Source organism: Erpetoichthys calabaricus, chromosome 8, assembly GCF_900747795.2.
Source record: "Erpetoichthys calabaricus chromosome 8, fErpCal1.3, whole genome shotgun sequence".
Lineage (NCBI taxonomy): Eukaryota > Metazoa > Chordata > Cladistia > Polypteriformes > Polypteridae > Erpetoichthys > Erpetoichthys calabaricus.
In genome coordinates, this window is record NC_041401.2 from 177,161,202 (window position 1) to 177,186,445 (window position 25,244).

The 25,244-nt window shown below is 41.4% G+C and overlaps 1 protein-coding gene across 1 annotated transcript; it reads left to right on the top strand.

Moving 5' to 3' along the window:
- Positions 1 to 179: 179 nt before the first annotated feature.
- On the top strand, positions 180 to 24,724 carry ca6 (carbonic anhydrase VI). The gene is given in 10 exon segments (XM_051931044.1): positions 180 to 380; positions 5,264 to 5,446; positions 7,006 to 7,154; positions 8,004 to 8,099; positions 17,293 to 17,359; positions 17,444 to 17,601; positions 21,333 to 21,404; positions 21,406 to 21,460; positions 21,585 to 21,641; positions 23,922 to 24,724. Coding segments are annotated over 10 exon segments (1,578 nt in total). The 5' UTR covers positions 180 to 283; the 3' UTR covers positions 24,566 to 24,724.
- The last annotated feature ends 520 nt before the right edge of the window (positions 24,725 to 25,244 follow it).

The window sequence follows — 25,244 nt, forward strand, 5'->3', positions numbered from 1 at the left end:
AGAAAGACACGGTGCTGAATAAAGTTCTGTCTAATCTAATCTTGCATTCTTGAGGTCTTGTGCTTCATTTGATATTATTTGCTTTAAAAAAAAGCAAAACTGCTTTCAGCCATCAATTTAGTAAGTCATTGACTACCCTGCCAGATCAATACTCCAGCTGCCAGTCACCCAGAAGGGACCTCGTACCCTCAGGCTGGGCTTTTAAGGGCGTTCTGTTACAGCGAGAGGCCATTAACCCCTCTGCTTACTTTCAGACTGCATTTGCTGCTCACCACTGCTTAAGATGAGGAGTTTTATTTTCTGCTCTTTGGTTTATCTTTTCTTTGCAGCTTTTGCCTTACGAAAGCACATGTCAGAGGCAATACACTGGTCGTATAAAGGTAAACTGATCCAGTTTTTGTTAATGCTCGGTCGCACTCTCTCGAGGTGCTGGATGTACTGTAGAAATAGACCTGCATGTGTGTCTTTATGTCTTATTTGTCATATCAGTGCAACTGCATTTGTGATTTAGAGAAGGGCTGCATCAGCATGCATTTCCAATACAACCAAAAAGTTCTGCATAATTGTATTCTTGAGTGTTTTGAGAAATCCCTTGTAATGGGATCTATTAATGGTTATATTTGACTGATATGTTGTGTGCTGGAGAAAAGCTAAAAGTTGCTGTATGTTGTGGTGGACGCCCCGACAATGGAAGGACTGGGGGAGAGAGCTTTTACAGGACATTTTCTCCTCCGGACCGATAGAGGGCAGCCTCCTTGACTTACAGCAGGGCCAGGGGTTTGGGGCATGGAAGCTCAACATTGCTGGGGCATGTGGCCACCACTAGGGGGGCGCCTGGACGTTTGCTGGGCCCTGTTTGACAGCACTTCCGCCACACCAGGAGGTGCTGCTGGAAGAAGGTCATTGGACACCTGGAGTTCTTCCAGGTGTCCTATAAAAGGAGGCCAGTCGCCACTGTTCAATGGCCAGAGTCGGGAGGAAGAAGGACAAAGCCTGTGTGGAGGACTGGAGGTGGAAGGGCTGTGCTGTAACTGTTGGCATTATTTGTATTGTGCTGAGAAGTGGGGAACAAATTAAAAAGCGCTTCCCCACAGAAGAATAAAGGTGTGTGTTGTGCTGGAACTCGTGTCTCTGCCTGTTTGTGATGGGTTAGGGCGGCTGTACGCACCCTGGGCTTCATGACTTTGTGATAATTATTGTTAATAGTTTAATCATTTTCATACATCAACATAAAAATGACTACTGATTACTATAGAATAGCTAGAACAATATCAATAAAACTGCGAAAATCACTGTCTTATAATACACTTTTCGGGTTATGTTCAGAGAGTAAAGAATTTATAATTTTAAGTTTCGTAAGTGCTCTAGCAACACCACCTCGTGATTTGGTGCATTAAAATCGTGATTGAACGCCTGCTCGAGCACTTTTAAAACGCATGCTTATTAGCTTGAACTGTATTTAAAAACGCTAATTTTTAAGTTTGAATACTCAAATTGTTGTTCGAGTAATTTAAAAAACAGCCTAAATAAAAGTAAACAAAAGAAATGCATTGGAAAACGGGGAGAAAGGGAAAACATACAAACTTTTCATATTAATGAGTGAATACATACCTGCATACTAGAAGACACCTAGGATTGATAAGAGACTGACTGAACCTCTCACGTTTCTTGCTTGCACTAACCAGCACCAGTTAACTCATAAGCGACTCTATCGTTAGTTGCTTTGTGATAAGTGAAGCACACACAGCGCTACCGTGCACAGGGCCGTTCTTAGGTTTTTGGGGGCCTTAGGCATGGAGCGTAGGTAGGGGGCCCCAGAAGGGGGGGTCCAGCCCCCCCCCCCCAAGCTGAGGATAAAACTGAATTGTGAAGTTGCAAAATGGTCCTCAGACGAGAGATTTATGTCCCTGTCATTAGTGTTAAGGCTAGATCTTTGCGAGCGACAAAGTTCAACAGAGCTCCTCATTGCGAAGCAATCAAAGCCTGTTCAGCGTTTTTTTTCTTACATTTAGCAGCACCAGACTGATGAGCTCACTTCATTTTCAAACAGGGAGGACAAAATCAAGTTGCGTTATTAGCTAATGATTACTCACTTGTACATACAAAAATACTGATGGTACAGTAGACCATAGACCAGTGTTCTTGATTATATTAGTGCCAGATAGAACTCGTGAACATGTATACACAGACTAATGATAATGCGACTAGTCGACGGATAGCCTACATGTATAATTATAGAAGAGTAGACGGAGGGATGGAGCAAACCACCCACTGTCGAGTCGCTTTGTGGAATGGTTTTTATCTTCCCAGCTTCCTCGATTTATAGTGTCATCGATTTGTTGTGCAGACGCTTGGAGGCAGGCGAGGTGGATGATCAGTGCCCTCCCACTGGGGCCCCAACCCACCCACCCCACCGTAACCTCGATTCTGCCTGTCGCCATCACTGTTTCCTCTTTGCTCGCGCGTAGCCATATTGATAATTCCGCCACCAGAGAAAATTTGTACTTCTGAAATATATGGACCTGTAAGTTGTAGGCTATTTGGTTAAAAAAAAGTGCCTGGTGGGGCCCCCTTGGCAGTGGGGGCCCTAGGCGGTCGCCTAGTTCACCTATGCCTAAGAACGGTTCTGCCGCGCATCCTAGTGGCTGTTAATACAACTAACGCAAACTCGAATTTATTCCTTTTAGAGAAAGTTTATTATTTTCTTCCACTGTTCAGCTTTATTTATTTGCCACTGCTATTCATTACCATTTCTTACAGAACCCCTAGCAAAAACCCTAAGGTTCCATGGAACCCCAGTTGAGAAAAGCTACTCTCGAGTGCCTCTTTCTCTTGCACGATGTGGCTCAAACACTAATCAGCACATCGTCATCTCTTAACAGACTTAAGTTTAGAGTTTGGTATTTTTCTGTCCAGCTGTTTTAGCTGTAGACCTTCGTCAAGAAATGGTGACACGCAGACATTCACACACACAGACAGACACACACCCATCATCTAGATATCTATGTTTTCAGTATCAGGGGACCCTAAAACACTGAGATACGTCGAAAACTGGAGATCAAAATTTTTGACAAATCTAAAGCTTTCGCTCCTCTATCATACACGATAAGTTGTGGTGAGTTGGCCGGGCGCAAAGCAAAAATGCTAAATTATTTTAATCCAAGAAAAACTTGCCTAGATCAAACTATAAAATGTTGGAAGTTTCAAAAATGTATTCTGTTTATGAAAATAAAGACTACAAAATAATTAGTGACAGAGGCAACAATTTGAACATTTTTTCAAATTTGTAAAATAAAGTAATAATCAAAATGAATACTATACATTATACATTTTATTTATTTACACATAGTATCCTCTAGGGGGAGTTCACTTTTGGAAAAGGACTCCATTTTAATGTATCCACTTATTTCCGATTGTCACTGTTCCCAGATCACGGTTACTTCAAGCCAGAAAGTTGCTTGGCAGCTCTGGGTTCAGGGCTGGCAGTAGCTCTGGACTGAGTAGTAGCCTGTCCCGTTTCTGTACAAGTCAGACTTTGTAATAGTAGATATAGTCGTTACTTTCTAACGAGGTGTAAAGTGTTATGTTTCAGGCTGGGTATGTTACCTGGTTAATGCTCATTTACTTTTTTTGTGTTCTCTTTGTTTATTTTAAAGTGTTTTTTTCATGTGTTTACTATTTACAGTATATATACTGTATACTGCCTATAAAATGCTAAGGGTTCTATCAATCGGTCACATGATTACTTGTGAGCCACTAGGCCTGCAGTCTTGATCTTGGTCATAAATGAAAGCTTATGATGTGACTGACATGGGTAAAGCTCAACATTTGGCTCATAGCAAGTTATCTTAATTAGTTAAATAGTTAGCAAGTTTCTTTGTACTTTTGACTTTTATTTTTCTGTTAGAGACTTCAGTTTTTGCAATTCTGTACTTGTTGGGTTTCCTGGCTTTCCAGATCCTGGGCTGTTCAATAATTATGATTTTTTTAGTACAGTACTTTCATTCCATCCTAGCTCCAGACATTTGCTGTCTTAAGCTCCATCCACACTAGTGCTTTCTCATTATTTCTGAAAGTATCTCCTCTCACAGTGACACAAATGAAAATGCATATGATGTAGACATTCACCTACACTGGGCATGTGCGTATTGGCAGAAAAATCCTTGAAGGGACAGTTACGCCACTGGGCATGGGATTTATTGTGAAGCTGTAGGAATTATTTTCCTTTTTTGCATGTAGGTAACACCCAAACTTTACAAAATTAGAGCACCATGGAAGGCCATTGCACGTGCACTTCAGAACAGGTCACCCACCTGAAGCTAAGTATTTTCAGGCCCAGCCTGTACTTGTATAGGAGACCAACTAGGAAAATCTTGGGTTGCTGCTGGAAGAGTTGTTGGTGAGGCCAGCAGGGGGCGCTTACTCTGTGGTCTAAATGTGGATCCCAATACCCCAGTGCAGTGACGGAGACACTGTGATGCAAAATGGTGCTGTCCTTCGGATGAGACGTAAAACCGAGGTATTGACTCCTTGTGCTTATAAAAGATCCTTGGGCATCCTTTGTAAAAAGCAGGGTGTATCCTTATGTTCAGGCTAAAGAGCCCACCACAGCCAAGTCATTCTGCCCCCCTAATCATCCCCCATCTCTAATTGGCTGTCTCTCACCCCTTCACCACTTAACAGCTAATATGTGGTGAGCATATTGGTGCAAAAATGGCTGCCATCGCATCATCCAGGTGGATGCTACACATTAGTGGTGGTTGAAGTGGCTCCCCCTTAACTTAAGCACTTTGAGTAGTGAGAAAAGCGCAATATACAGTAAATGTAAAGAATTAATTAATTAATAATTAATTATGTTCACTGTGTTGGAATATGGTTTTCTTCCATGAAGGGTGACAGTAAGAGAATGAGATGATCCTATAATGAGTAGGATCCAATCTTCTAAGAACTACGTAAAAAGCACAAACTACTCAGAGCGTGAAATTCACCTTAATTTTAATAACTCTTCATTTCATCCATCCACATTACAATGCTGAGGCTCTGGAGAGTGTTTTCAAAAGTCTCAGTTTTCAAGTGTTAAAAATGCTGGGGTAATGTGGACAAAAGGGGACAAACAGAGAAAGAAAAACATAATTGTGGATGTAGCCTTACTTTTGACCGATTATAACAATGTTTCTGTTCCCCTTTCTCTTCTATAGATTCTGCAAAATCCATCAGTTAACTAAAAAATTATTCTCTTGTATATTTGAATTCTGAATTGCAGAGGGAATTTTGGATGAGGTACACTGGGGAGACAGCTACCCGGCGTGCACAGGCAAACGTCAGTCTCCAATTGACATCCAGCGGAAGAAAGTCCAGTACAACTCTCAGCTGCTGCCGTTGGAACTGAGTGGGTTTGATGGGCTGCAACAAGGAAATTTTCTTGTGACCAACAACGGGCACTCAGGTACACAAATGATGATTAATTCTATTAGTAAATGTAACAGGTGGCCTCTGGAGTGGAGTGTTTACAGGAGTTACTTGGCATAAGTTGACATGGCACTGCTCAAGAGCATGAAGAAGACAAAAAAGCTCCATTCCTTGCTCTCTGGTTATAAATATATTTGTTTTGCGTTGATGATGGATTCCAAAGCAAGCTTTTTTTACATTGGGTTTTTGCTTTTCACTCTAAGAATCTCCAGTTTTTTTATATTTTGCTTGCATTTTTTTTACTTTGATTACTTTGATACAATATTATGTTAATAAATGTTTTCCTCTGCTTCCACTACTCCAGTTGAGAGTTGTTGCCTCTCAACTCTGATTTTCTGATGTGAGGCTACCTTTTAAGTAAGACTCAGGAATGCATCCTGTGTCACTGCACTGCATATTGGGAGCACTTCCAGGTAACCTGGAAATAAGTATAGTACTCCCCCAGCAGCACCCAAGGACCTTGACTGGGCTGTACTTCTGCACTCCAGTCCCCAAGCAATCCCATGGGTGTCCTGATTGGGATCAGCCTCGAAGATCACTGCCATCTTCCTGTTGGGGTATGAACTGCTCCTGGTATCCACGTTCACCCAGTCCATTCATTATACTTCATTTCAAGCTGGGATGAAGATTACAGGACGTTCTGAACAGGTTGTGTTTCCATTCTTGCAGTCCTTCCATTATGGCCTCCTGGTTGTGCAAGAACTCAGTCTCCATCCTGGCTGGGATGCCCTTCTGTCCTCCATGGCACTTACACCACTTAATGGAATTTAAAACATGTCATGAGATTTACATGCAAGTATAAACTTCTCATTAAGATATTGGTCATAAAAAAGCTAGGAGCCACGGTCGTGAACACAATGATCATCTGTTGATATAAATGTGGGGTGGCACTGTGGTGTTGAGTTGACACTGCTGCCTCACAGCTCCTGAGAGGTTAGGGTTTAGCGTTTGACAAGGCTGCCATAGATAGATAGATAGATAGATAGATAGATAGATAGATAGATAGATAGATAGATAGATAGATAGATAGATAGATAGATAGATAGATAGATACTTTACTAATCCCAAGGGGAAATTCACATTCAAATTCATATTTATGCACTCAGCAATCATGGCACCGGAGAGTGGTGTTAATCAGTGCATGCAAGTAAGAATCTGACTGTGCTTTGTACACACTGACAGTAATGGCCCCAGTACCCTGTAACCATTCCCAGAGTGTCCAAGGAGATTTTCACCCACGTTCTAAAGATTTTAGTGACTTCAATCTGACTTGATGTGTGTGCACAGGTTAGGAGTGCACTGCAAATTCGGTTCCTGCCTTGCACCCAGTGCTTCTTGGATAGGCTCCAGCACCCTGTTAATTAAATGAATGGTGGGTCTACATGTTTTCAGTAGTGTTGAGAAGATCAGTTAAATTCAGATGAAACCCAGAGGTGCATCCTTAAGTATTTCTTGCCTAGAAAAAGTCAGCTGTGTGACCAGATGTTTGAATGTCATGTGATCTGTTAACTCTCTCCTTTCCCCAAACTGAGGCAGTTCAGATCGACCTTCCATCCACCATGAGCATTGTCAAAGGTCTGCCCAACAAATACACAGCAACCCAGATGCATCTCCACTGCGGTGGAATGGACATGGAGGCGAGTGGCTCTGAACACACGGTGGACGGCATGCGATACCTTGCTGAGGTACTGCCTATCACGCTGTGATCTAAATGTTATATAGATTTAAAAGTTGGACCACACAAGGTAGAGGTCAGAGAACTGACATTGAAGCGTCCAACATTCTCAAAAGTCAGCCTCACTGGGGAGCTGGAAGTCTGTAAAATGGAGGGTCTTGTATTTGGAGACAGAACTGCAATAGGACATGTAATAAAAGGACACCATTGTTGTAGGGTGTGAAGATTGAAGGGAGAAACTGTTTAAAGGGGCAAATGTTTAGGACCAAGCATTTCTACTTTTTCTGCTTGTTGGAAAATTTTGTGATATGGACAACAATTGGCCAGATGTGAGAAGATCACCAACCATTGACGGTTCACTCCCTAGGATTCTAGATTGGGTCAATGAACCAAATGGCTCAAAAAGTAAAGAAACTGTGACTTAATCTATATCTGTCCATCATTTTAGCACAAAACAGCTGAATATTAAGTTGTGATTCAACATGTGAGCCATCTGCTGGGAGTGCTGAGCTGCGAAGCGCAAAGCTTCAGATTCAGGGTGTGACACTCAGTAAATCACATCTTAAAAAAGTGTCTGCTCACTCTTAAAGGAGCTATAGAAATTAAAACATGTAATCACTTTTAATGGTGTACGATTCACATCACTAATGCAACATGTATTTATTTTTATGTAATTTGTGATGTACCACTCTGAATCGCAATTTCAATGCCGTACCTATGGTTGAGCTTAGCTTAGTTTTTACTGTATGTTTCCCTCACATTTGAATTATAAGAGTTCTGCTGTCTAAATAAATGTAATCCTGTGTCCTGTGAGTAAATGTCTGAAGCTAATGTTCATGTTTTGTTTCTCTTGTTGCAGCTCCATATTGTTCTTTACAACTCTGATAAATATGCTAGCTTTGATGAGGCCAGAGACAAACCAGATGGACTGGCTGTGCTTGCATTTTTCTATGAGGTAAAATTCACATTTTGTTTCACTATTAAAAGAGTTATTTCTTTTAAAATAACTACAACTAGAAATTGGTATTTCATATTCATATTTGCATGAAAGGAATTTGTACAGTTTAGCTTGTACCTCAGAATGGTGTCATATTAACCAGGTTAGAAAATGGGGTCTTGTTCACAAAGCGGACGCCACTTGAGACGGCCTTCCCCTCGCCCAAACACTAACCTTAAGGTCAATAAAATAGGTCCCTGATGTTAAGTCACTATTTTAGGGCTAAAATGATAACAAAAATGTGAAACCTACTTATATACCTAATCTTAATTATTGTGAAACAACCAAGTGGCGTCCGTTTTCTGAACAAGAGCCAGAAAATGCACACGTAGGAGGACTTTGTGTAGTCTTTGTTTATTTACTTCATCAAAGATGAAGATATCACTTATTTGTTAGTTTAATATTTTGTAACAATGTCTCATATTAAGACGGCATGTTGGCGCAGAGGTAGCGCTGCTGCCTCGCAGTCCCACGTCCCGAGTCCTCCCAATGTGGAGTATGTATGTTCTCCCTGTGTGGGTGAATACCATGCAGGTTAGGTGAATTGGCAATCCTAAATTGGCCCGTGTGTGTGTGTTTGCTGTCTGGGTGAGCGTGTGTGGGTGTGTGTGTGTGGGTGGGTGTTTGCCAGGCATCCTGTCCAGGGTTTGATCCTGCCTTGTGCCCTGTGCTTGCTGGGAGAAGCTCCAGCAGTCCCCCGTGACCCTGTTCAGGACTGACTGACTGACTTGCTTTGTACTAAAAAGTAACAGAGAATTTAAGTACATAAATGCATGTTTTCAATAGAATTTTAAAACATCATTTAGTTAAAATCAAGTACAAATAAACTCATGGTGGTAGAAGTAGCCTTCACAGACACTGAAGTCAGGTAAAAATTGATGTAATTGTATTTCTTAAACATCATATTTTTGAAAGAAGTAAAAGATGAAGAGTTAGAATTGTGTAATCCTATAAAATTTGTGCTGAAGTACGCCTGGATGTGCAACCAGCTGATGTGACGGAAAGTTCCTGGCCATGCGGGACTCTGCTGGTGTTTCAGGAACTCGCATTTAGGATTAGTTTTGTCGGTAGGAGCAGCTATTAGACATGTAAAAGAGGAAAATATACAGTTTGAAATAATCCCTGTCAAGGTAAATTTGAAAGAAAGAATGAATCAGTATTTGAGGCAATGCAGTATACTATTTTAAAAAAATCGCCAGTGCTTTTTAAATGGGAATTGTTGAAATTTCAAACATTTCAAATATCTGAGCCCAGCAAAGTTCCATGAATAATAAGTGCTACTAGTTTCAACAAAATTGGTCCTCTAGGAACCCAGTTGTTTCATGCAGGCAGACAAATCAAGAGGCAGACATGATGAGGTGCTTTTGCAATTTATGGGAAAGTCCCACACCATCCAGTGCTGTTCTTTCAATGTGTCTGGGATAGAACTGAGCACCCAACATCTTAGTACTGTACAGTTCAAGTGTAGAAAAGGGACAGAAAAAGAATGAATGCATAAAACTATAATACCTTTGATATACACATTAGAAAATAGTAAAACTAATAATAAACAATAACATTTCTAGACTCTCATACCTCATTAATGAGAGACAACATACGTATAAAATGAACATTCATTTTACCGTTTCTGATTCTTCTTAATCCAATAAACAGTGGCTGGAGGCAGGAGTTACAGTATTTCATGGCACTAAGCTCAAGCCTGGTCTACCAACCATGACATATGTAGTATATTTATATCTATACAGTATATACACACACATATACAGTATATGCTGGGCCAGTAACAGCACTTCAAGAGAGGCCCAACAAATCAATAAATTAATTAAAAGAGCTGACTCAGTTATGGGGCACATTCTGGAGCTAATAGAGAAGGACAGAATTAAAACAAAACTGAGAGGCATTATGAACAATGCTGCACAACCTCGCTCTGACACAAACACGGAGGACTTTCATCCAACAAATTACTCAGTCAAAGTGTGTCAAGAAATGCAACGGGGCTCCTTTATACACCTGCATAATGCCTCACTGGGACTGGGACTGCCAAGTCGGAGGTTTCTTTGTTTTTGTTTTTAGACATTCTGGTGTGTGTTCAGACCATAGTGTGTGCGTGTCTGTCTATCTATTATATTGTGCCTTTCATATCTATCTACTGTATCTATTTATCTATCTGAAAAAGCAAAATTTCTCCCTTAGTCACAAATAAAGTTCTAGCTATATTGCTCTCTTTTTTTATATATATAATATTATATTTATTAAAGGGCGGCACGGTGGCGCAGTGGGTAGCACTGCTGCCTCACAGTTGGGAGACCTGGGGACTTGGGTTCGCTTCCCGGGTCCTCCCTGCGTGGAGTTTGCATGTTCTCCCCGTGTCTGCGTGGGTTTCCTCCGGGGGCTCCTGTTTCCTCCCACAGTCCAAAGACATGCAGGTTAGGTGGATTGGCGATTCTAAATTGGCCCTAGTGTGTGCTTGGTGTGTGGGTGTGTTTGTGTGTCCTGTGGTGGGTTGGCACCCTGCCCAGGATTGGTTCCTGCCTTGTGCCCTGTGTTGGCTGGGATTGGCTCCAGCAGACCCCCGTGACCCTGTGTTCGGATTCAGCGGGTTGGGAAATGGATGGATGGATGGATATTTATTAAAGAAGTTCCCTTTAATAGGTGATTTTTGGACTTGGCACAGGTCTGTAGAGTTTTAATTTCCCCTTGAGTACAAATAAAATATGTATGTATGTATGTATGTATGCAGTGTGAACACTAGGTGGCACTGTTGCCCCTTAAACCCAACAGACAGACACGAAGGACACAGGGTAATTCTCTTTTCTTCTATAAATAGTGCCCGTAAGCACCACAGCCACAGCTAATACAAGTAAATACAATAATCATTATTCTCCTCCACGCCTCCCACCAACCGTTGTCTGCTACCTCCCGACTCTGGCTCCCCTGCAGCAGTCCTTTATACAGTATATGGTCAGACCCAGAAGTGCTTCCGTCCTTCTGTCCACATGATTTGCCAGCACTTCCGGGTCAAATGGAGAACTTGAGTTTCTCGTTAGCCCAGAAGTACTTCTGGAGTCCCGTCCACGTGACTTGATAGTACTTCCGGGCTATGTAGGAAATAAGAGTCCCAAGGTCTTCTCACAGCGTCCCCTAGCGGCACCCATGGTACCCAGCAGGGCTGCGATACCGAACTACAAAGTCCATAATGCCCTGCAGGAATCTGGGTCACCATTATGCTGTAGGGAAGCTGCCATCTAGCGTTTTGGGGGAGGCAGTGTCCAAATGTAGCTGCCTTCCCCCATCCTTCCATCCTCTGGCCGTCGCTTACAGTATCTATCTATCTATCTAGATAAGTTTCAACAACTAGGCGGAAGAGATGTGCGAAATGAATGAATGGAAGTTTCTAAAGCCTCATATTCAACATCTGGTGGACTTTGTCCCACTGGCTACCTGAGCAGCCTGCAATGAATGATAGTGCCTGACAGTGCAGGCAAATGGCCATGAATGATGTGACATCATGTGATGGTTCATCACTACTGATCTTATCCCTGTAGTTCTTCTTAAAGTAATAATTCCAGGAGAGGTGACTTTGTTCAAAACAGAATGTCCCATAAAGATGACAAGAAGAGAAGTTAAAGAGTAGAAATGGGACCAAATACTTATCCCATCCGGTGAGATCTAACTCCTAGGCACAGCTGGTCACTTTAAACTAAATTAGCAGCAGCCCATTCATGATGCTGTCTTGCTTGTATGTGTAAAAACCCGGGGGACCCTGCTTATACTGACAACACACTGAGATGGGAGATTGAAGCTGCCAGACAAAGGATCTGAATTTTAAAAATTTAATTTTGAAGAAATTGCCTGCCAGTGAAATTCCACTGCTTGGGGCAGTTAATGGATTTTATTTTCCATTTCAAGGAACAATGTAATGATGGCATTTATTTCAGGTCATTGCAGAAGTAGGTTTTGATACGCTAGAGCACATTGTTTAGTGGGGACTAGGAGGCGATGTCTGTGTAAGATTGAGTTGGTGCTGCCCTTCTCTTTGCATGACATAACAAGCCTAGCTGACAGGCCACAATGTGGGGGGAACAAAAATTTAAAATTCATAAAATTTCCAAAAGTTCAGTCTGATAAAGGTATGGTGATATTCTCTTAAATGCTGCTGAACAGAGGAATTCTGAGAGTTTAGGTATAAATGTCATGGCCAGATTTCAGTTCTAGAAAAATGGAAGATAGACAGTCAAACATAACAACATGAAAACAAAGAAAAAAGGCAAAAAAGCACAAAACAACATGAAGTATGCTTAGTCAAATATATAACTTAAAAGAACAATAAGAGAATGAGAGCGAGAGCCTCAAAGTATCTGAACATGTGCAATAAAAACCTGTTGTGATTTTCAGCACATAAAATGTCAAAAAGAGCGATAGATTTCAAAAATTGACCAAAGCCCAGTCCAGGATTTCACTGGTCCACCTAGAAATAGGCCTCACCCCAGGCACCCTGTTGCCAAACACAAAAGGCAGACATTGAGGCTACATTAAACAAGAAAAGTTAAAGAACAGTTAGAAAAATGGAGACGAGGAAAACTGTGAAATCTCTGATCCAACACAAAACAAAGCAAATTCCTTATATTTAAAGATTTATTAAAAAATAGACCAAGGCTTAACAAAATCGAGCAACCAAATCCAAATCACAACGAAAAGGCAGTACCTTGTACACAACACTACAGGTCATTTCAGGCTGGGGAGCATGCACTGGTACAGCGTGTTGGCGCACCCACCACACGACGAAACAGCTTGAGATCCTGGTTGGCAACCCCCCAAGCAAACACGCGGTCCTGTTCCACCCTCTGAAAATGACCATCTATCTGCCGCAGCCAGGTATTACGTGGGTGTCCCTTTGCCCTTATCCAGTCGCTCAGGTCCTCAACAATGAGGATCCTGATTGTTAAACAACACTACATAGAAAACTAATAGCAGACAATATCATAAAATTACCAAAATACAAAGACAAAACCAAACACAGAATTAATAACATGATATGAAAAATGATATTTAACCTGCAGTAGAAACACTCGGACCTCTGGTCCTTGAAGAAAGGTGACCTTGACAGTGGCATTGCTTGATGGTGAGCAGGTGAAAATGTGGCCATAACAAAACACATCTGCCTAAGTCACTTTATTCAGAGTGCTGCCATCTTGTTTGTGATTTTCTTTTGTGCTTGGGGTGTATGACTTATATTTGCAATAAACATGATTAGCTGTCTGTGGTTCAAAAGTGATTAGTTGCCAGTGGATTGTGTTGTTTGTCATAGCATAACAGCGTGTACTTGATGTGCATCGCAGTGACCTGTGCAATGTGCTTTACTGCCAGTAGATGTTGCCAATGTTCTTTTCCTGTCAGCCATGGTGTATGCACACAAGACTGTTCTTTTCTTATCAGCCATGTGTGTTACCGTGTTACTGCTTGCCATGAGAAGGTCTCTCAGCCTAATTATATAGCTGAGGTAGCCTGCATGTGCATTTCGTTGGTCATGTTATGGAATAACTTCTTGATTAAGACCAAGGTAAATGCTAAATGGGTTGTGAATTTTTGCTTGACAGACAGACAGCTCATCTCTATATATATATATATATATAAAATCTAATGTCTGTCTGTCTGCTTTTCACAAGAGAACTACTTAATGGATTTAGATTGGGTTTTTATCTATAATTTGCTTGAACATTCCGGTTGATTTTGTGACTTCTCTCATTGTGTTATGTATCATAGCTTGCTTGCGGTAGCAATTTATTTGTGCGAATCCGAGATACACACAGCAGGCCTTGGGGAGGGGGGTGGGGCCCTCGGGGAGTACCTTACATTTGCTTAGCTAGCGAACGAGAGAACTACTTAACGGATTTAAATCGGGTTTTTTTCTATAATTTCCTTGAACATTCCGGTTGATTTTGCGACTTTTCTTAGTGTGCTATGTATCAGAGTTTGCTTACAGGACCGATATATTCACGCTAATTCGAGACAGAGGTTATGGGCTGAGGGGAGGGGGATGCTGGCCAGGGCCCTCCTCACTGTGCTGTTTCACTACTACGCGGGCAGAGCCAAGGGCGACAGCTAGTTTTATTTATATTTATATATTATATATATATATATATATATATATATATATATATATATATATATATATATATATATAATCCAAGGTCTGTCTATATGTTTGTCCACTTTTCATGTGAGAACTACTTAACGGATTTAGATCAGGTTTCTGTCTATAATTTGCTTGAAAATTCCGGTTGATTTGTGACCTCCCTCATCATGCTAAGTATCATAGTTCACTTGTGGTACCGATTTTTTGCTTAAATCCGAGAGAGATGCAGTGGGGCTCGGGGAGTTGGGGAGGGGGACAGGGCCCTCCTTATTCATGCGCCAGCCTCAGGGCGTATCTTACATCTGCTTAGCTAATGAATGAGAGAACAACTTAATGGATTTAGATTGTTTCTTTTTTCTAGAATTTGCTTGAACATTCTGGTTGATTTTGTGACTTCTCTCTATGTGCTAAGGATCATAGTTCGCTTACAGGATTGATTAGATAATCCAAGACAGAGGCTGAGGGCAGAGGGGAGGGGGAAGCGTGACGTCAACAGTGGGGAGTCGGTATACCAGTGTGTTTTGGAGCGTAACTTGCCTCCTCTTAACTAGCAATACCTTTTTGTTTATTGATTTTTAAAGTTTGTCCTGATTCACTACTATGAAGGGAACGGCTAGTGTATGTATGTACTGTATATATATATATATACATATATATATATATACAGTCATATGAAAAAGTTTGGGAACCCTCAGCCTGCATAATAATTTACTCTACTTTCAACAAAAAAGATAACAGTGGCATGTCTTTCATTTCCTAGGAACATCTGAGTACTGGGGTGTTTTTTAAACAAAGATTTTTATTGAAGCAGTATTTAGTTGTATGGAATTAAATCAAATGTGAAAATCTGGCTGTGCAAAAATGTGGGTCCCCTTATTGTTTTGCTGATTTGAATGCAGGTAACTGCTCAGAGCTGATTACTTACAACACCAAATTGGTTGGATGAGCTCGTTAAGCCTTCATAGACAGGTGTGTCCAATCCTGAGATATAAAGGTATTTAAGGTGACCAATTGCAAGTTGTGCTTCCTTCCCTTTGAATCTCCTCTGAAGAGCAACAGCATGGGATCCTCAAAGCAACTCTCAAAAGATCTGAAAACAAAGATTGTTGAGTCTCATGGTTTAGGGGAAGGCTACAAGAAGCCATCTCAGAGGTTTAAACTGTCAGTTTCAACTGTAAGGAATGGAATCAGGAAATGGAAGGCCACAGGCACAGTTGCTGTTAAACCCAGCAGGTCTGGCAGGCCAAGACAAATACAGGAGCGGCATATGTGCAGGATTGTGAGAATGGTTACAGTCAACCCACAGATCACCTGCAAAGACATGCAAGAACATCTTGCTGCAGATGATGTACCTGTACATCGTTCTACAATTCAGTGCAATTTGCACCAAGAACATCTGTATGGCAGGGTGATGAGAAAAGAAGCCCTTTCTGCACTCACGCCACAAACAGTCGCTTGTTGTATGCAAATGCTCATTTTAGAGAAGTCAGATTCATTTTGGAACAAAGTGCTTTGGACTGATGAGACAAAAATTGAGTTATTTGGTCAGAACAAAAAGGCGTTTGCATGGAGGAAGAAGAACACCACATTCCAAGAAAAACACCTGCTACCTACTGTCAAATTTGGTGGAGGTTTTATCATGCTGTGGGGCTGTGTGGTTAGTTCAGGGACTGGGGCCCTTGTTAAAGTCGAGGGTCAGATGAATTCAACCCAATATCAACAAATTCTTCAGGATAATGTTCAAGCATCACTCACAAAGTTGAAGTTACGCAGGGGTTGGATATTCCAACAAGACAATGACCCAAAACACAGTTCAAAATCTACAAAGGCATTCATGCAGAGGGAGAAGTACAATGTTGTGGAAGGTCAAAAGTCCCCTGACTTCAATATCATTGAACATCTATGGGATGATTTGAAGCAGACTGTCCATGCTCGGCAGCCATCAAATTTAACAGAACTGGAGAGATTTTGTATGGAAGAATGGTCAAAGATGCTTCCGTCTAGAAGTCATACACTCATCAAAGACTATAGGAGGCGTCTAGAGGCTGTTATATTTGCAAAAGGAGGTTCAACTAAGTACTGATGTCATATCTCTGTTGGGGTGCCCAAATTTATGCACCTAATTTTGTTATGATGCATATTGCATATTTTCTGTTAATCCAAAAAACTTAATGTCACTGCTGAAATACTACTGTTTCCATAAGGCATGTCATATATTAAAAGGAAGTTGCTACTTTGAAAGCTCAGCCAATGATAAACAAAAATCCAAAGAATTAAGAGGGGTTCTCAAACTTTTTCATATGACTATATATATATATATATATATATATATATATATATATATATATATATATATATATATATATATATGTATGTGGTGCCAGTATATGTCTCCATCCATCCATCCATTATCCAATCTGCTATATCCTAGCTACAGGGTCACGGGGGTCTGCTGGAGCCAATCCCAGCCAACACAGGGCACAAGGCAGGAAACAAACTCTGGGCAGGGTGACAATCCACCGCAGATATATATATACTGTATATATATATATATATATATATATATATATATATATATATATATATAGATATATAGATATATATATATGGCAACAACCCTGGGGGTACCATAATACACTGCTTACCTAATTCTTCTGTTTCTAAATATCTTAAACTGTCTTTTGATTGCTCCCATTATTAAAATATTCAATATTTATCATAGTTTAAATTGAACAATTATATCAAAGAAAAAAGAACTTGTATGAATGAGAATGTGTGTGTGTTCTGCGATGAACTGGCCCCTTATCTAAGGTTGGTTCTTGGTTTAAGTTCAAAATTTGGCAGTGAGAAAAAAAAATCTCAGGACCAAAATGGGTTACACATTAATAATGCAGCTTGAATTTAAACCTTTTAAAGTATCCCTGTAGTTGTATTTTTCTGAGATATTCTTGTATCACAAAATGTCATTAGAACTACTTAAATATCAAGTTTATCGATAATTTTTGTTTTTTATAGGATGGACATTTTGAGAACACTTACTACAGTGACTTCTTGTCTTTACTAGGAAAAATCCAGTATGCAGGTAACATGGGGCTGTCCCAGCACTTTCTGTTTTGTGTGGCTGTGTACCACAGCATGCGAACTGATGACTAATTTTTGTTTTCAGACCAGACCACCACCATGACTTCCATCAATGTGCGGGCGATGCTACCAGAAAACCTTTCCCATTTTTACAGGTACCATGGGTCACTGACTACCCCACCATGCTTTGAGAGCATCACCTGGACAGTGTTTGACACTCCTATAACTCTGTCTTATAACCAGGTAAAGTGATATTATTTACTGTTAAAACTACTTGGTTTAATGGTTATGGTGGCTTGGGTTATTTCTGAGTATTGTGACAGTGTTCCTTTCATACATCATACAAAAGTAAAGAAAGCACAGAAGAAATCAACAATAGCAAAGCAAAAATTAATTAAAGAATCAGCTTACTTACATTGGTTTGTCTTCAGATATAAACAGGGTACAAAGAAACACTTCCTCCCTGCTGGGGAAATCCTGCCTCACTAACTTCTTGATTCTTCTGTCCTCATTGGGTCATTTATAATCAATGTCTTCCAGGTCATTTTTGGGTTAGATAAGGCATAAGGCAATAATTTCCCCATTTGTTAACATCCATCCATCATCCAGAGTTTCTTACCCAGAGCAGGGTCCCAGCAAGCATCAGGCACAAGGCAGGAAAAGTTCCTGGACAGAAGACCAGTCCATCACAGGGAGAAACACAGCGACACACAAGCATACACTATTGCCAGTTTAAACATCACAATTACACCTACTCCCTGCACCATTGAAAGTATCCTAACTGGGTACATGACTGGCTGGTATGGGAACTGCACTGCCATCCACTGCAAAGCCTTGCAGAGGGGGACTGCGTTCTGTCAAACAAATCATTGGAGGTGACATTCCCAACCTACATGACATATATGTTACGCGGTGTGTAAGGAAAGCTAGGAAAACTATCAATGACTCCAGCCAACTAAGACATGAACTGTTCTCACCATTACCTTCAAGCAGACAATACCATAGCATCAGGTCCTTCTTCTATCAAATGTTAAGTGCTGAACTCTGTACAGTGACTGGTACTAACCATCCAGTAACTACACATCCATTTGCTGATATGTTATGTACACATTTCATTGCACCAGATCTTTTTTGTGTTGTTAGTAAGTATAATGAAGAGTGTGAATTTAAGTATGTCTAAGTGTTCCTTCTGTAATGTGGTTTTGATTGGTGACTTCATATTTAAATGTATTATTATGGGTATCCTCAATTGTGTTAATATTGCTCTACTACTGTGGGTCTTGCCCACAAGTTTTTCACTCACTTGTACATCTTGTTAAGTGATGTGACACTAAAAGTGACTTAACTTGACTTAGCCCTGCATGTTTTTTGGATTGTGGCAGGAAGTCAGAGCACCTACAGGAAACCCACACTGACATGTGGTGAACATACAAACTCCATGCAGGGAGCACCCGGAGCACAAACCACGTCCCTCCTTATGCCAAGGCATCAGCCATTATCTGGCAGTTGAAATGACACAAGTCCTGATTCAGAATAAAAGGTTTATTATGAATTGTTATATCTCAGACTGGGGAGTACTGCCTGTGCCAGGGCATTACCCGTAGGAAGCACTTTTAGGTAAGATGGAAACCACTCAAAGTAGGGATTTCTGCAGTTCTGGCAGCCCCCCACAGAACCTAACAGGGCTGCTCTATTGGACTACAGCTCCCAGCAAGCCCCTGCAGGTGTCCATATGGGTACTGTAGCTCAGGGATGATGCCACCTAGATGTCAGGGGAGTCAATGGTCGGAATAGGTTGTCTCTTCTTGTCCCTCCATTGCACTGGTCTCCCAGCCAGGTAGGGGTCTTTGATCCATTCCTGTTATGATGCCAGCGTACCTACTTCCTAGATGGCCTCTGCCATTCTTCTTGGCCCTTCAGTGTGGTGGCCTCCTGGCCAGGTAAGGGGTCATGCACCATTCTGGTTTGGATGCCAGCCTCTGCCTGCTATATACATGCTATATATATCACTATATATATATATATATATATATATACAATGCATCTGGAAAGTATTCACAGCGCATCACTTTTTCCACATTTTGTTATGTTACAGCCTTATTCCAAAATGGATTAAATTCATTTTTTTCCTCAGAATTCTACATACAACACCCCATAATGACAACGTGAAAAATGTTTACTTGAGATTTTTGCAAATTTATTAAAAATAAAAAAATTGAGAAAGCACATGTACATAAGTATTCACAGCCTTTGTCATGAAGCTCGAATTTGAGCTCAGGTGCATCCTGTTTCTCCTGATCATCCTTGAGATGTTTCTGTAGCTTAATTGGAGTCCACCTGTGGTAAATTCAGTTGGTTGGACATGATTTGGAAAGGCACACACCTGTCTATATAAGGTCCCACAGTTGACAGTTCATATCAGAGCACAAACCAAGCATGAAGTCAAATGAATTGTCTGTAGACCTCCAAGACAGGATTGTCTCGAGGCACAAATCTGGGGAAGGTTACAGAAACACTTCTGCTGATTTGAAGGTCCCAATGAGCACGTTGGCCTCCATCCTTCCGTAAGCCCTGAAGAAGTTCGAAACCACCAGGACTCTTCCTAGAGCTGGCCGGCCATCTAACTGAGTGATCGGGGGAGAAGGGCCTTAGTCAGGGAGGTGACCAAGAACCCGATGGTCCTCTGTCAGAGCTCCAGAGGTCCTCTGTGGAGAGAGGAGAACCTTCCAGAAGGACAACTATCTGTGCAGCAATCCACCAATCAGGACCTGTATGGTAGAGTGGCCAGACGGAAGCCACTCCTTAGTAAAAAGGCACATGGCAGCCTGCCTGGAGTTTGCCAAAAGGCACCTGAAGGGACTCTCAGACCATGAGAAAGAAAATTCTCTGGTCTGATGAGACAAAGATTGAACTCTTTGGTGTGAATGGCAGGTGTCACGTTTGGAGGAAACCAGGCACCGCTCATCACCAGGACAATACCATCCCTACAGTAGAAACATGGTGGTGGCAGCATCATGCTTGTGGGGGATGTTTTTCAGCGGCAGGAACAGGGGGACTAGTCAGGATAAAGGGAAGATGACTACAGCAATTGTACAGAGACCCTCCTGGATGAAAACCTGCTCCAGAGCGCTTCTTGACCTCAGACTGGTCACGACGGTTTCATCTTTCAGCCAGGACAACGACCCTAGCACACAACCAAGATATCAAAGGAGTGGATTCAGGACAACTCTGTGAATGTCCTTGAGTGGCCCAGCCAGAGCCCAGACTTGAATCCGATTGAACATCTCTGGAGAGATCTTAAAATGGCTGTGCACCGACGCTTCCCATCCAACCTGATGGAGCTTGAGAGGTGCTGCAAAGAGGAATGGGCGAAAACAGGCCAAGGATAGGTGTGCCAAGCTTGTGGCATCATATTCAAACGAGACTTGAGGCTGTAATTGCTGCCAGAAGGTGCATCGACAAAGTATTGCGCAAAGGCTGTGAATACTTATGTACATGGGATTTCTCAATTTTTTTTATTTTTCATAAATTTGCAAAAAACCTCAAGTAAACTTTTTTCAAGTTGTCATCATGGGGGTGTTGTGTGCAGAATTTTGAGGAAAAAAATGATTTTAAGTCCATTTTGGAATAAGCTGTAACACAACAAAATGTGGAAAAAGTGATGCGCTGTGAATACTTTCTGATGCACTGTATATGTGTGTGTGAGTGTCTGTATATGAAATAAATTGTTAGGACAGAAATTTCAATCTTCTAAGCTGAAAACAAGAATAAGCAAATGAAACTAACTGAAAAAAACAACAGGGAATCAATAAGCACTATGACTAACCAAAATGTCGTTTTGCATCCCTCCGCTATCTTGTGTGATATCATCCTGCCAAGTTTATAAAATATGGCAGCACACATACACCAGCATTGAAACTTAAATCATCAAAAGTATGTTGGCATGTTTTATCTTCCTGTTATGCTTTTTGAAGATTAGAATCTAGAGAATGCTTTGCCTAGACTGGGAGAACAAAACTTTGAGAAATGACTACCGACATGCCCAGGCCCCTGAATGAACGGGTGGTCCAGGCTTCCTTCTTGCCCCGCCTTGGTCAAGGAGGTAAGAGCCAAGATTGGTGGTAGGTATGAGAATCTATCAACCATGATGAATGCTGACTGTGGGATTCTTTTTTTGTTTTGTTTTTTTTTAAACCATTAAAACAATTATTTTTTTTATGTTTCAGCTTTTTGTCGCCAAGAAGAAATTGAAGCAAAACTGGTAAAAATAGAAGGCCTGATACGGGACCCTCGGTCAGGAGATGCAGAAAGGTACAGAATGTCTTTATGCAGAAATGGATACTGCCTCTGCCTGCAAGTCTGGTGTAGTCAGCTCCATCTATCATCTAACTGCCCACTTTCTTCCATTTCTTTTCATTATTTAGTCAGACCTGCCAGACCCTTATGGGCAACAGAGTAATCAAGGTGAGTCTTTTGTCTCTTCTTATATCAAGAGCCCTCACACTCACTAAACATCCGTTATTGACCCACTTAATGGAATTTGAACCAACATCTTTAAACCAGATTCATTTATAAATGCATATATGGCTGATAGAGAACACTCCTGAGTCACTCCCAAATGCAAAACAGAAGTCAAGGAGGCCAAAGTTGTAAGTGTTATTATTAATAAAGTGCACAAATTGATCAAATGAGCAGAAAGTGAAGTATTACAAATTAAACAGAAAGCAATAAGCTAAACTCCCCTTCTGTCACCTCCTGTGCAATTCAATTGTCCTATCTGGTTTAGCGGTGTCTGGTCCACACATCACGTCCTCTTGACTGTTGAGTCCTCTCCACTCCTGATCCCCTAGTAACACTTCCAGATAGCCAATTGTTCTCTAAAACTCCTAGGGCCATCTTTCTACATAAATAAAATGTATTATTATTATTACTATTATACGTGGAAATTACTTTTTGAAACAAAGACAGGATTATTGACCAATGAATAAGGGGAAGAAATGGGTCTACAATTCAAAAAGTCATTCCCATGAGCGGCGGCACGGTGGCGCAGTGGTAGCGCTGCTGCCTCGCAGTTAGGAGACCCGGGTTCGTTTCCCGGGTCCTCCCTGTGTGGAGTTTGCATGTTCTCCCCATGTCTGCGTGGGTTTCCTCCGGGTACTCCGGTTTCCTCCCACAGTCCAAAGACATGCAGGTTAGGTGGATTGGCGATTCTAAATTGGCCCTAGTGTGTGCTTGGTGTGTGGGTGTGTGTCCTGCGGTGGGTTGGCACCCTGTCCAGGATTGGTTCCCTGCCTTGTGCCCTGTCTTGGCTGGGATTGGCTCCAGCAGACCCCCGTGACTCTGTGTTCGGATTCAGCGGGTTGGAAAATGGATGGTTGGATGGATTCCCATGAGCCTTTTGTTTCTTATTTAGGATATGAAGTATCTATTTAACATTAGTTTAGCAAAAAAGCATGTGTTTTGCATGTTTTGAGCATACAACTGGATAACAGGCACATTATGGGACAAGTCCTTTTTTCATTGACGCTTTTCACACTGTTAACCGATGAACAGCATTGGCTTCTGTTATATCATACATTTTTTTTTCTCTATTCTGCATGAAAACATAAGATAAAAAAATTTCTCAGCCACCAATACAAACTACATGGGGTAAGTAACATATAAAAAAATATTTTTTGGTGGAGTATTCTTTTACCATAGCAGTGTACGTCAGGTGAATCGAGGATCGCGGAGAGGTCAACAGAACATTAGAACAATCTAGATGAGGAGAGGCCATTCAGCCCAAAAAGCTCACCAGACCTATCCACTTAATTCTAACAAACATCAAGTCGAGTTTTCAACGTCCCTAAAGTCTTACTGTCTACCACATTACTTGGTAGCTTATTCCATGTGTCTGTAGTTCTCTGTGTAAACAGGAGCAGAAGAGGTTTCTTCTGCTTGTCCTCCTTGCCCACCTCTTCCCATTTTTAATTAAGTTGTGCGGAGCATATTCATGGCCCCAGACCAGACAGAGATAACAATATGTAATATTTGAACAGAAATAAGTTAATAATAATAACATCGGGGTCTCAAATATTTCATTATTATTATGTTAACACCACAGCAGTTTTCCCCCCGAATTGCAACAAACTGGACTCGGGTTTCATTGAATTGTTGAAATACTTTCTGAGTTCAGTGGAGACTCAGGCAAATTTGACGTACAGCAGAACACCTGTGTAAGATGTCTAGGTACCAATGAAATCAAGTAATAAGTACAGGAAATTATCAGTGACTTCTCAGGATCCCATTAGTAGAAGTCAGAGTTCTCTGTGTTTAAGGATTTGTCACCCTTTAAGAGTAATGCCCTGTAACTGCCAAAGAAGACCTGTCACCCAGTTGATGTAACAAATGAGCGGCTGTCATCTTTTTAGAATTTGAACCCAGTCCCTTGGAGTGGATTGCAGCACTCATCTCTACCTCCACCTCCATGAATGTCCATATTGGGGTGCCTACCAAATGACCTTGTTGAAGTGATGCCATCTGTTACCTTTATAAATGAACAACTGGCTGGCTGTGTTTCTTTATTTCTTGCCATTTCTCTTGTCCTTCAGGTGTCAAGTCCATTGCTCCACTGGCTTTACACTTCTCATCTAAGAACACTGATAGCTATGCACAGGTGCACGTCCTACATGGCATGATGCTGAGTGCCTTCACTGTCTGTGCCCACGCCAAGACCAGGCATGAGGGAGTCCAGACCATCCTGTCTTATTCTGGCCCAAACTATGACAATGAACTTGTTCTGAGCACTGGCCGAGAGGTTGGCCTTTGGATAGGCGGACACTTCATCAGCTTTGCTTTGAACTGGTGGGCTGTGGAATGGACACATTATTGTATCACGTGGGCATCCCACTCTGGAGGGGCAGAGCTCTGGATAAATGGTGTGGTGGGACCAGAGAAATATATCCGGAGAGGGCATGTGATCAGATCAGGTGGAACCTTTATAATTGGCAAGGATCAGGATGGACTGCTGGGCTTCTCTGAAATAGACTCTTTTGTTGGTCACCTGAGTGACATCAACATCTGGGACTACGTCCTGAGTGCCACAGACATCAGAGAGCTCATGAAGTGCAGGGACCTCGGCAGTAGAGGGAATGTCATTGCATGGGGCGTTAACAAGATGTCTCTTTTTGGTGGGGTGGGAGTTGAACAAGACACTAGATGTGCTTAATGAGGGGTGCTGCTATACCGTACATCTGTGACCCCGGTAAGATGTGTGACGGCTCATCTTCGGATTCATTTGGGAGTGTGAGATGCAACCGACAAAAATCCTGGTTATTTGTATTATTGTTGTGTGCAACAAAAATAAAAAAAATGATTATACAATTTACAGATTGTTTAAAGATTTCAGATAATGCCAATGTAAATATCAATCCATCAATTTTCTGCAAAAGTTCCCACCTGAGCATAATGCAGGAATCGATCTTAGATGGTGCACTGGTCCATTTTACATCACACACACCAAGCAAATTAAAAGGCATCAGAAATTTACAAAAGGTTTGAAGTGGTCAGTGTTGGGGGTAACACGTTAAAAGTATTTTGTGGTCAGATTACTTTTAAAAGTAGACAGTGCAGACTTTAAAAGTAATGAGTGCAGACTAACGCAATACTTATTTTTTTTAATTAAAAATACCTGTGTTACTTTTAAAAAACAGATAGTTGTTACTGCGTCACTCCACAAAAAAAAAAATTGCTGTGTTATTTTGCAGCAGCGTTGCCTGCTGCTGTTGGTGTAACATCGTGTAAGTGTGTGCTCCAGCGGCTGGTGACAGCTAGTGAGGAAGAGGTTGAGAACGAGGCTACCATGCAATCAAGAGATAAGGACTGACCAAAAGTATTCATTTAGTCTT